Below are 13,066 nucleotides of genomic sequence, written 5' to 3' on the forward strand. Positions count from 1 at the left end.
ATTCACCCTGCGCTCCTACCGTTTTGGTCAGCTTATGAAATAATTCTCCCATTTCAAATGACTGCAAAGATACAAGCCACTAAAATCAGGGCTTTGTAAGAAAAAAGTGACGAGAAAGCTGAAACCAGCACTATTAATTACAGGCATAATTGTAAATAAATATGAGTATATCTGAATCTAAAGTGAGGTTGAAGAGAAGAAAAATTGCATATATTTGAGGGAGAGGATGTTCTAGCATCTGTACACTGTAAAGTTAAAAGAAATACAAATGCAATCCTGTAAGTCAGTAAATTCCATAAACTGGATGTTGTTAAAGCAAAGAACATCTGTTTTCGTTTAATTTCATTCCAAGTGTCCTTAAAAGTTACAGAACAGCTGACACCGTAACAAAAACACAGCTAATTCATAAGAGAATAAAAATAATAGAAAAGTCAGATTAAATCCACAGTGCAAAACAGGAACCCTTGTGAACAAATAGAACCAAACCAAAGTACATGATCAAAACCTCACACCTTTCTACACAGCCCAGCCAGTTACATATTTAATACATAAAGTCTCCTACTCAGACATGAATTCTAGAGAAAGCGTGAAAGAAAAATCAACATAAAAGCGAAGAGCAAAACATACTCTGCATCCTACTGACTGCTCTGAAGTGAAGGCCCTTTTCCTGAATGCTCTGATCTTTACACTGAAAACAGTGATGGATGTAAATACAAACCATATGCTGGTTAACAGGGTGAAAGCAGAATATAAGTATTTTCAGACTATACCCTCACCTTGATTTTAACCTTTCTGCTGATAGCAGTGCTCACCAAAGATCCCGTCCTTCCACACCAGCTCCCCATACAACCCTGCAGTATCTTGTCACAGAGTTTTCAGCCCGAAGAAGAGAAAGCATCTGAAGATCCCCCGAGTTCATTAGTGACACGGCCAGCGCTCCCGCAGAGGCAGCAGGCGCCTCGGTTCTGCGGCGGGCAGACACGGAGCAGCCCGTGTGGGCCCCGGGCAAGGATGGGGCCTCGGGCGCAAGGGCACAGTGGGAGACAGACTGAACCCCAAACAGGCTTGTGTTCAACCCGTGCCTTACCTTTGGGAATGCCAAAAGCAGACACTGAGTGTTTCTACTGCATTTCCCCAGGAGCATTACAGATTGGTAGAGGTCACTGTAGGTATAAATGTAGTGTTTATCTGGAGGGATGGATTTCCCAAAAACTTTACCAGTGTTCTTACAGTACCCGTAAGAAAAGCAATTGTTACACGCGAAAAAAATTTGCTTTTATATTGACTAGCTAATGTGAGAGATGGAAGGAAGCATTGGGTCAAGGGAAAAAAAAAAAACAACATAACTTTAAAAACAGGTCACAAAGAATATTTGCCACGCTTCCTCCTCTACTTCTGTACTCCCACACAGGTCAGCTCAGAGCAAGAAGTCCTAACAGAAAGGTCACACTGTCTCTTTTTACTTTGCAGTTAAAACCCCTGAAGCTTAGATTTCATTCCTAGACATACAAAAAACCTTTCACTTTCATTGATTGGTATTTCCATTCTTTCATTACTGAGAAACTCTTCTGGTTACTCCCTCTGAAAATAACTTAAAAACAAGGTTGGATGCCTTCATTTATTTTGAAAACAGATGGAAAAATGTTACAGGAAAACTAACTTTTGGAAGAAGTGCTACTGGCATTTTATATACAGAATTAAAGCCTGCTTATATTGTTGGAACAGTCAAAGCACATGGCAGCTCGTGCTAGGGGTGGAGAACCACCAGCACCAGTAGCACTCTGAACACATTCGCTGCCAGCAAATACACCAGTCAAATACGGTCTCAGTAGAAGATCCTTCCATGAACGTTGTAAAACATTATCTCTGGTTTTGTTCCTTTCCATTTTTCAGGCTACCCTCCTGAGCTTTAAAGCTGCTGCCCCTACAGTGTTCACATACCTTCTTCCACAGTACGGGGCCACACACTACAAGCAGAGTTTGCGGTGTGTACAGGGCTAAGTTGTGACCGATGAATTCTTCAGGACAGTGTATTTTAAAGAACCTCCCACGACACCTGACAGGAGCAGGACGGCTCCCCACGCAGGCATGAGCTGAAAACTCTTTTAACATCTCCGCTTGTGGCACAATGCAATCAGAGTGCTTTCATCTCTCCAGGAAGACCCATCTCTTAGTGGTTAAGTAGCAGCGTTTAAGGGAGGTAACTTGAACCACCAGGATTAAGGCATACTTTCCCAGCATGTTCAGAGGTTTTAATGTCATTTTTATGGATATTAACATTGCAGCAGCTGGTTATTATGAGCTTTAATACATATCATGAGCTTTTTGATGCCAACTAAACTGTAATACCTGGGAAATATTCCACGGGGAAAGAACTGTGTCTTCTAGGTTTCTGTGGTGAAGAAGGCAGTTTCACGCTTTAGAAGCAAAAGCTGCTGTTAGCAGACAGTTGAAAATGTCTTCTCCACTTAGCCTTTACAATGTTTCTTAAGAAAACCGAAAAGTGTTATTAATCTGCAATTGAAAAGCTATTGTAAGTTAAGTAGTAGTTGAAATGTGACCAGAGTGTCTGTCAACGGGACAGAAACCACTTTTTCTCCGGTAAAGGGTTCACTGCGCTCAAGAGGACGAGTTTAGGTACGATTTGTACGGCCTGCGGGCAGGAGTAACGGCCAGTCAGGTGGCTTCCACCTGCAGTGCAACACAGGGAACAACCACCCGGAACCCAGAGGGCTGAGAATTAAGGGCGTTTCAAAGCAAACATCAAACCCCCCGCGACCGACGCGCACCCGCGGGGTACAGCGCCCGGCAAGGCGGCGGCTGCCGCCCCGCCCCGCCCCGCCCCGGCGGCAGCGGCAGCGGCACGGAGCCCTCTGCTGCTCGGGGCCGGCGCCACAGCCCAACCGGCACCGCGCGGGCAGCTACGCGGCGGCAATACGGGCCGGGGCGGGCGGCCCCGCCAGCAAGCGAGGGGGCAGCGCCCGGCGCCGCGCGGGGGGAGCCGGGCGGGCGGCTGAGGGACCGGGCCACCGCCAACGGCCGCCCCGCGTGACCCGACCCGGCGCGCCGCTCCGCCGGGCGCCGCCCGCCTTCGCCCCGCCCGCGCCGCGCGCGACCCTAACCGCGCGCCGTAGTGACGACGACGCGCGCCGCCGGGGCGGCACTTCCGGCTCGGCGCTGAGGCAGGATGGTGAGGCGGCGGGGCCCGGCCCGCGAGGGGGGACCGTGCCGTGCCGTGCCGCGCCGCGCGTGGGGGCCGTGCCGTGCCGTGCCGTGCCGTGCCGTGCCGTGCCGTGCCGTGCCGTGCCGTGCCGCGCGTGGGGACCGTGCCGGACGTCCCGCCGCCCCCGCCCGGCGTTGTGCGGAGTCACCGGCGGCGCTGGGCCTCCGGGGCGGGCGGGCGGTTACGCTGGGGCCGGGCGGGGCCGTGGGCCGGCGCTGGCCGCTGCGGGGGTGGGGGGGGGGGGTCGGGGTCTGTCTGTCTGCGCCGCTCGCTGCCGTAAGGGCGAAGCGGCTTTGCGGCCCTGGGAGTGCGTGGGGAGCGGCCGCCGGGCTCCGCTTGCGGGAGCGGGGCGGGGGGGGGGGGCAAACCGGCAGGCGGGAGGGCGGAGGAGAAATTTGGTGGAACGCGTCGCTCTTAGCGGCGCTGCTTACTAGCAAGGAGTGAGCTAAACTGTGGTGTAGCAAAACAGAGCAATGCTGTAACAGGCAAAGACGCGCCAAGGAACGCGCCCTGCCCACCCTCATGAGCCCACGCTTGCTTTTATTCGCTGACATTTGACGATTAATTGGAATAGAGTAGTACTTGAGGTAGGAGAAATCTAATCACGTCCTTTCGTTATATGGGACTGACCGTAGGTGTCGAGATTCGGTCATGTACTTAAATGTGGCTGATGCTTTAGTTTTGTTTTTCCCTTACTTAGGGTCAAAGCCAGAGTGGGGGACATGGTCCTGGTGGTGGCAAGAAGGATGACAAGGTAACCAAAAGCAAATGATTTTAATTACAGGATGAACTACAGGTGTGCTACTAGAGAGGCTGGCTGCAACAGGCTTTATTTTACAACTTTGGTTTTTGTTCTTGAACTCAGAACTGCATAAAATGATGCTCTAGCTAGTTTTGATGAAATGCCTTATCTTTTCTGGATGCACATTGGAGAAAACAGGTTACTGTTCAAAAATAGAAAAGGGGGCTTCACTGTAAAGGAAAATGAAATTGACAATAGTAATTTATTTTTAAAAATAATAAAATTGTCAGAGTTAGAAAAGACGAGTTGCCTTCAAGCTGTCACTTAACTGATTTTGGTGTGAAAATGACTGTCATCTTCGTGGGGTCTGTACTTCATGTGGTGGACCATTTAGAGGCCTTTCCAGTTTCCTTTGCAGATGGAAATGTAATGTACATAGCAAGCTGTGTCTCAGCTGGCAAACTATGTGTTACCTGTTGGTAAAATGCAACAGAAATGCTCAGATTCAGTATTTTCCTCATGTGTGAATTTTGTTTGTGATTTACTTCGGGCTTTAGCCTTCAGTGTTCTAGATTCCCTGAAAACTGGCAGAAATCAAAATTAAAAAGAGGGATGTAAAATAAACAGGAGGAGAAATTTTTGAACTGTCTTCAAAAATAAGAATAATATTTATTTTTGGCTTCTTGCTATATATCATGGAGACAACTTTGTTATGTAGCTATTCACTTTAAGCTGAGCTCTCGCTCAGTCTGTGCACCTAACATCCGTATGGATTCTTTCATTGTTAATATCTTGATTTTTTTTTTTTTTTGCATTCTTTTTATGAATAAGGATAAGAAGAAGAAATATGAACCTCCAGTTCCAACCAGAGTGGGGAAAAAGAAGAAGAAGACAAAGGGACCAGATGCTGCCAGCAAACTCCCCCTGGGTAAGATTCTGCCTGCCCCAGCAGTCCTGCGGAGTCAGGCAGTGCAGGGCTGCCCTCTCCCTACATCTGGCTGTAGGTGGGTCACAGGTGATCAAACAGAAGGCCAAACCTAATTTTATTTCTAATTAACGTAAAAGCACAAAGTAAAATTGTTAAGCAAAATGCAGCCCATGAATTCCTGGGTGAGAGAGAAATTGAAATGAGGAGAAATGCAGAGGAAACACCTTTGGAAATGCTTTTAAACTGGAAATACAGTGAGACAAGTGAAATAGTGACTGCTGCTCATATCAAAGTTATTGTCCAAAAATAAAGCAGAATTTCTGGTAATGAATTAGTGAATAGTTGGTACCATGTCAAACTTAGTCTAAAATAGTCTGATTCTACTTTAATTACAGTGACTCCTCACACACAGTGCAGACTCAAATTGTTGAAATTGGAGAGGATTAAAGATTACCTCTTAATGGAGGAAGAATTTATCAGAAATCAAGAACAGATGAAGCCTTTGGAAGAAAAACAAGAGGTGAGGTTGGAGTGAAGTTTTACAGTAAGTGCTCTAATGTGAACTACTTCATACAAAATCAATGGAAATAGAGTGCCGTGAATGTGTCAGTCAATACGAAGCTATTGTGTATATTACAGTTCTTCATTAAATTTCAATTACTGTCCAGAAAACAGGATTTTTTTTTTCTAGTGATTTAATGGTTATAGCCCAAGCATGGGATGCTACAGATGAGGCCACAGTGGTTTTTGTGTTTCTTAGTGGTCTGTCGAAGTGCAGCTCCCAGATACCCATCAGTAGAGAAAGAGAGGATATTCGAGCTGTGCACATCCATATAGCGGTGTCCATAGGATAGGACTAAAATAATAGTGGATTTTCTTACTGGCCCGTGCTTTTGTGCCTTTTGGGGCAGTGAAACAATAGCAAAGACGGGTTCTGTTGTGTTTGCTGTGAACTGTTGAGCTAGTGTTGTACAAAAATTTTTTTGTCTGTGTTCTTGAGTTGCTTCTTGGATTCTTTTTGACAACAGGAAGAAAGATCAAAGGTGGATGATCTGAGGGGAACACCGATGTCCGTGGGTACCTTGGAGGAGATCATTGATGACAACCATGCTATCGTGTCCACATCAGTAGGGTCGGAACACTACGTCAGCATTCTGTCTTTTGTGGACAAGGACCTGCTAGAGCCAGGCTGCTCCGTTTTGCTAAATCATAAGGTGAGTTGTTTTTATGAAATGAAGCACAAGTTCTTGGACGGTTTTTAACTGGCCTTTTTTTCTGAGAATCACGAGATCACAGGGTCTGAGAGCTAATGCTGTTTGCTTCACATGCCTGAATAGATGGGCATCGGGTTTAGCCTTGAGCTTGTATTAATGCTGCTTGCTTTCTTTGACAACTCTTAATGCTTGAATTAGGTTCATGCTGTGATAGGAGTCCTGATGGATGACACGGACCCTTTAGTTACTGTGATGAAAGTGGAGAAAGCTCCTCAGGAAACATATGCTGACATTGGTGGCCTTGACAACCAGATTCAAGAAATCAAGGTATTCAGTTGTACTAATTGACACTGTTAAGTAAGCTAGGAACATAGCTGTTGTGCTGGGAGCTCCGAAGCGTAACAGCAGGACCAATTGCTGTTCATGTAGTGTTCTTTTATATCTTGCTATAGTGCATTTATTTACCTGATTTTGCCAGCTAGACTCATGGACCTGCATCTCCTGAGAGAGTAGCATACCCATTCTCAAACTGTGTGCACAGAAACTGTGCACAGGTGCTGTGGAACCAGTAGCACCCCGAGCTCATAAAACCTCTGCCAGAACTTACTATTTAGCAAGATGTAAAGCTATGGATTGTTGCAAGATGAGAGTTAAACTGTAAAACGTGCAGAGATTGTTTTGAGTGTCTGATGCCATGCAATCTAAGGATTTAGTGGGTAGGAGTTTTTTTGGCTCGAGTGTGTTTGCATTTGGTTGATTGGTTGGTTTGGTGTTTGTTTTTTTCCTACCAGCAGAGTTCTATCTGAACCCTGGTAAAACTCAACCCTTCTGCTTTGGGTAGGTGTCCAAAATCACAAATGCTCTTAAAATACTGATCTGCAGTATCTGGTAACTCATGGTGGGAGGCATCCTTTCATCAAGGGTCCCCCCACCCCAAGGTCCTCCATGAGTGTTTGAGAGTCCGGAACTCCAGGGGGCTAAATTCAGCACGATGCATTTAGGTTGTGTAACACTCACTGCTTCTCTTCCACATGCGAAGTAGAAATAATAGGAAGACCTCTTCAGAGAGAGCTAGTTGTCTGCCTTAGAACTGGAGGCAAGGGAGACACATACTTTTCAAAGTCTGTCTTGTAATCAGTTAAGCTCTTTTTGCCTTTGTTACTTTTATTATTGCTGTTCCTGAGATCCCCAAAGAACTTTGGGAGCATTCACTCTTCACAAAACCTCCTGTTTGTTTTTCTTGTGCTGCAGGAGTCTGTGGAGCTTCCTCTCACCCATCCTGAATATTATGAAGAGATGGGTATAAAGCCACCCAAAGGAGTCATTCTGTATGGCCCCCCTGGCACAGGTACCTTACAGCACAGTAACAGCTGTGCTGAGCGAACACAAGTCCAACAAATGATGGTTGCTTGGTATTAAAGCATTGTCAAGTCTGCCACAAATTTTATATGAATGTTTTGTTAAAGCGCTTTTCCTCCCCTCCCTGCCCCCACAAACTAATTACAGTATTTCTTTCCAACTAAAAACAGGTAAAACTTTACTAGCCAAAGCCGTGGCAAACCAAACGTCAGCAACCTTCCTGAGAGTGGTCGGTTCAGAACTTATACAGAAATACTTGGGTGACGGTCCAAAGCTCGTGCGCGAACTGTTCCGTGTGGCTGAAGAGCATGCTCCGTCGATCGTCTTCATTGACGAAATCGATGCCATTGGCACAAAGAGGTACAGCACTCCAGCTCCCACCTCGTGCCCAAGTGTTGCCAGGGGCAATAAGGGGTTAACTAGGAACACTTCTTTTGCAGCCATCTTGATATGTTAAGTTTCTTAGCCCTGCTACCGTTTTCATAATACTCTTCTTGATGTAAGCATTTTTAACGAGTAAAACTTGAAGTAACTTCTTTGAAACCAAAAGGCATCACAACCTTTTCACATTAAACAGACGGGAACAGAGACTTACCCTCTGTTCTCTTGCTACCTGGTAGCATCTCTAGGTAGAGCGTCTTAAGCAGAAGGAGACACTGTGTGAAAGTTCATGTGGTACCCTCCAAGTGCAAATCCAAATACACAGTAATTGGCTTCAGTGATTCAACAGTAGAGCAGTGTAGAGAATACAGCATATGGCCATTTGGTGTTTGCCTCTCCAGATAGGTGGCTAAAGACTTAGTTATGTTCTTAGAATATTGTATGGTTAAGTTACAGAGTGTGATGTCGTGGAGAGGCATTGCTTGTGCCACACTAAGCTACTGCTCAGCCTGTATCCAAGTTTTATTGCTTTGAAGCTTTGGTAGGCTGGGTGGAACTGTCCAATACAAATCACCTTTAAAGCAGTGAAATGGTTTTCAAACAAATGCAAAGGTGCTCATACATATTGCCATGCAGCTACCAGCCTCAGGCTCCCGTATAAGGCAGTTTCTGCCCCACATATTTCAGCAGATGTAGAAAGGATTGGACTGGTGATGGAGTGCCTAACATGCCAATTTCTCCATAAATTTTATGTTGCTTCAAACTGTTCCTAAACGTGGGTGAGCTGGTTCGGAGGTAGATTATCTATTCTCGTATCAGCAAAATGAAGCACCTAAGCTGCAAAGCAGAGAAAAATACAGGTGCTGGTACCTGTGATTCTGGAAGAACAGAGTTAAACCAGGATCCACATTAGTAAGACTGAAGGGCGGGCAGTTGTAACTGCATGCAGAAGGAAAAACTGAAAGGGAGGAATGAGTGACAAGCTGTATTTTCTATGAAGTGGATTCTATGAAGTGGATGCATGTGCTTTTAAGAATTACGGGGTTTTCAGTTTTTATGTTAATTTTATTGGGGGGGGGGAGGCAGCAAAGACATTTCTAAATACGTAACAAAGAGGGAAAGAGGACAGCATTCCTTCCTTTGTATGGTTGCTCTTTACTTTCCCCAGCTACAAGAATAGTTCAGTGTCTCTTTACTTGCTTAGATGTCGTAGAATGATTCTGAAAACCTGCTTTTTGTTTCCTGTGGGTGAACATTAAATTAAAAAAAAAAAAAAAAATCTGTTATGGGTGATGAAAAAAAACATCCAACCAAAACACCACACACTATTTTGTTGGTACAGTTGTGGCAGTTATGTGAAGTATGTTCTTAAATTTGCATAGTGCTTTTTCTGACTATACTGTTTTCTTGAAGGTATGACTCAAATTCAGGTGGTGAGAGAGAGATCCAGCGTACAATGCTGGAGCTGCTGAACCAGCTGGATGGGTTTGACTCCCGGGGGGATGTTAAAGTTATCATGGCTACCAACAGAATAGAAACACTGGACCCGGCTTTAATTAGGCCAGGTAAGAGCCTTCCTGCTGTGTGTGCATAAGTCACTTTTCTTGTGAAAGGACTCGTCATAACGTGTCAACTGTGGGCTGGCAAAAAGAACGTGAGTTACTGGTTTGTCTTTATTCACCATCTGATCGATGTTGGTGTACCTGTTCAAATCAGAACCCATCCGCCAGGTTCCAAATGAGAGAAGAACCTTCGGAAGAGAAGAAATATGTTAATTCCTCTTAGATATACATAAACAATTTCAATATTCTTCCTTTGTATTAAGATGGCACAGCTATTTTAAGTAATTGTTAGGGCGAGCCGTAGTGCGGCAGCATTTCGTGGCATGGTCAGCAGCCGGGGAAGGTGGGGCAGCACCACTTGGGCTTTGCAGGTGAGGACTTAAACCTTAAGGATGAGAGCCTGGGTTCTGTGGAGGGAAACCAGTCTGCTTCCTTACAGGCTGGGGAACTGCTGTCAGCTGGGGGGTGTGGGAGGGAGGAGCAGGATCACGTTTTGACAGATGTTGAGCCAAGGGCCTGAACAAGCACAAGTAGTATTTTAAAATGGCCACTGAAAACGTGTGGGAACGTAGTATGTCTGTGAGCTCAGAAAGCAACACAGGGATCAGAGGAATAAGCTAAGCCTCCCATTAGTGTCTTCAAGTAAATCATAAGTATTGAAGAGGTTGTGAAGATACTTCTTCTAAAGGAATAGAGGTAAGAGAGAGAGAGCAAAGATAATTTAAGATGTCAAAGAACTACTCTGAACATTCACTGGACTGCATGGACCCAAAGCGTTTAGAAAAAACACACCCCCCCCCATTATGAAGTTGCTGAGGTGCGTTCGTATTTTTTCAGAAAAGTTCAGTTTTGTCACCATTTTAGACTTACTGCCTCCAAATCCAGAACAGTGCCGTAAGAGCACAGCGGAGACAATACTATGCCAGTATTAAAAGGCAAGCGAAGATGATGCAACATCTGTTGAAAGGAAACTTCCTGCACCTCTTGGGTATTTAAACTGTAGCCGTTGCTTGAGCAACCAGGGCACTTCTAGCAGCTCAGCTGACTGATTCACCATTGTGTAGGATAGTCTGGAATATCCCAGCTGGTGCCATCAACCCTTTTTAGAAAAGATACTGTAAAACTAAAGGAAACCAGGAGTGATGAGGAGACGGGAAAGATTGCTCAGTGAAGTTGGACCAGTGAGTACCAGAACATCCAAAGGCCCTACTGGCATGAAGGAAACATCTGGTAGGGACTTGCAACAGAACTGTTTACATGAAACCTTCCTTCTTCAGTTAAGCGGGGGTTTTGGAGGCTTTTGGGGGTTTTTTTTTGGACATTGGTTACGTAGGGAGGAAGAGTTCAAGTCACCACAGTGATTTACTTCATGTGTTTGTATGCAGTGGAAAATTAAACTTGAGCTGTATGTAATCTCAGAGTAGAGTAAAATTTCTTACAAGAACGTTAGTATTTGATTGATGCTCTTCTGTGCTGACACGTTGGCTTTTTTATATGTGGCTCACAGAAGGTTTTTCCTGTTTCCCTGGTGAGGCATCTCACCTGCAGTGACACCGACTTTTTCAGCAGCACAGCACCTTCCAGCTCCAGTAGCTTCTTGCTCATTGCAAATAGTCTGATCTTTCTACTCTGAGACACGATTGACTGCGGTGTGAAGAAACAGTTACTGTCAGTCCAACCTTGCAGTGCTCCATCCTGCCCTGTTTCCAGTAGCTGCACGCAAAAAAACTAAGCCTGAATTTTTCTTTTGCACAGGACGTATCGATAGGAAAATAGAGTTCCCTCTACCTGATGAAAAAACCAAGAAACGAATCTTTCAGATTCACACAAGTAGGATGACCCTGGCGGATGATGTGACTTTGGATGAGCTGATTATGGCAAAAGATGATCTCAGTGGTGCAGACATTAAGGTCAGTGCATGTTACCGTTCTTTATATTTCAAAACACAAATCTCAATTCTGCTGCATCCGAAAACACTGTCTGTTGAAACTGTTCTCTAATTGCCTGTGGTTACGTCACTGAAGGACAGTCGGATGGCTTTAAAATACCTTTTGAGTGCCACATACTCAGCTTTACAAATGGGAAATTTATCAAAATCATAATTAGGAGGTAGCTTGTGTTGATAGAAGTACGTACCTGGGCTTTCTGAATATGAAATTTTAAAAGCAGCAAAGTGGAAATTAGAAAGGGAATGTGAAATCTTACACAAATGTGCAAGATACCTTAAACATTACTTGAGATAGTGCAAGATAAGAAGCATTTTTAGAGACTATTGCAAGCAGATAAAAAAGCAACTGTAGATTAGGAAGCTTCAGACATACGCAGTCTGCTTTTCTAAAGTAGATGGAGCCATTCCTAGAGTTGCCACACTAATGAGCTTAACCAAACATGACATTACTTCATCACCTCATTGCAGAAGGGTAACAGAGTCTGCTGTTAACAGAGCTGGGTGCATCTGTTCCTCACAGGAGGGAAATGCTGTTGTTATGGAGCTGCCCTCCTGCCGCACAGGCGTTACGCTCCGACGGCAGGAGGACACATTCATCCAGCTTTATCCAGCTTGCTCTGCGTGCTTCAGTGCTACTGAACAGCATCCGACTTCGGAATGTAAATTTTGTTAACACTTACTTCACTTCTGCAGTCAGTCGGAGCAGGATGAAGACGCTGCTGTCTTCTGGGGTGGGGCTGGAAGGGGTTGCCCAGAGCCAGCAGCTTACTCTTGCTTTCTCTGTTGCAGGCGATTTGTACAGAAGCTGGGCTGATGGCTTTGAGGGAAAGGCGAATGAAAGTAACAAATGAAGACTTCAAAAAGTCGAAAGAGAACGTTCTCTATAAGAAGCAGGAGGGAACTCCTGAGGGACTGTATCTTTAAGTCATCTGTGTCTTTGGGGACTATCGGGAATTACTTTCTGACACTCTTGTGTAAAACTGCACAGTCTAGCTAATTTTCATTCTTGAAAGGGTTAAATCCTGGTAGGTTGTGGTTTTTCCGTCAGTGTAACACTTCCCCTTTCCCAATAAAACATTTATTTGAATTGAAAGACCCGTTTTGGTGGCAAAGACCTGCTCCTTCCATGGAACTGTGTGTCGCTCTAGTCAGTGCCCCGGGAGTGCCCGGCCCAGCGCTGAGCCCCACGCCGGGAGCCGGGCCGGAGTGAGCTCCCCCTTGCTCCCTCCAAGGCAGGGCAGCCTTTACAACTACTGCATCATTCCTGCTGTTTCAGTTACTTTTCTAGGGGCTAAGTAACTAGGAGGAAAATCACTTCTGAGGCCACTGAGGTTATCAAGTCATATATACATAAAAATTAATGAAAAACATGCAACCTTCAGTAACATTCGGATACGCTTCAGAAGCACCCCTCTCTCTCTGTACTTGTGCTTATAAGGAAGCAGGGCGGACAGGCAGTGGGATCCTTAACGATCTAGACCTGTTTGAGTATGGTACTTGTAACACTGAAGAATTTATAAACTTGTTTTTTACCAAGAGGGTTACAGCTCATTATATAACTACGCTTTCTTTAGGCCGAAAAGGAAGCAGCCCGGGCAGGGTTCGGCAGCCCTGCGCTGCTGGACGGGCTGCTGAGGCGCAGGGTTCGTCAGGCCGCAGCCACGCAAAGAGAAAGTCAAGCTACACATTGCACGCTCAGCGCCCTGAAG

General features: G+C 45.4%; 1 protein-coding gene across 2 annotated transcripts; it reads left to right on the plus strand.

Annotated features, from left to right (window-relative positions):
* Positions 1–3,128: 3,128 nt before the first annotated feature.
* On the plus strand, positions 3,129–12,450 carry PSMC1 (proteasome 26S subunit, ATPase 1). Of its 2 annotated transcripts, none has more exons than XM_033010494.2 (11): positions 3,129–3,190; positions 3,924–3,977; positions 4,797–4,893; positions 5,289–5,413; positions 5,922–6,107; positions 6,306–6,434; positions 7,359–7,455; positions 7,637–7,826; positions 9,261–9,412; positions 11,165–11,319; positions 12,147–12,450. In XM_033010494.2, the coding sequence occupies exons 1-11, from the start codon at positions 3,188–3,190 to the stop codon at positions 12,279–12,281; spliced, it is 1,323 nt and encodes a 440-aa protein (XP_032866385.1). In that variant the 5' UTR covers positions 3,129–3,187; the 3' UTR covers positions 12,282–12,450. The 2 variants fall into 2 exon arrangements, with proteins under 2 accessions (XP_032866385.1, XP_032866386.1); XM_033010495.2 differs by lacking the exon at positions 3,129–3,190 and adding an exon at positions 3,602–3,810.
* The last annotated feature ends 616 nt before the right edge of the window (positions 12,451–13,066 follow it).

Source organism: Tyto alba, unplaced genomic scaffold (genome assembly GCF_018691265.1).
Source record: "Tyto alba isolate M040663 unplaced genomic scaffold, T.alba_DEE_v4.0 Super-Scaffold_18, whole genome shotgun sequence".
Lineage (NCBI taxonomy): Eukaryota > Metazoa > Chordata > Aves > Strigiformes > Tytonidae > Tyto > Tyto alba.

What these genes read in the sequence shown, in the direction of transcription:
- PSMC1 (XM_033010494.2), top strand. An exon ending in TGCCAGCAAACTCCCCCTGG is followed by an intron (nt 4,894 to 5,288) that starts GTAAGATTCTGC and finishes CTTTAATTACAG; the next exon opens with TGACTCCTCACACACAGTGC. An exon ending in TCAGTGGTGCAGACATTAAG is followed by an intron (nt 11,320 to 12,146) that starts GTCAGTGCATGT and finishes TCTCTGTTGCAG; the next exon opens with GCGATTTGTACAGAAGCTGG.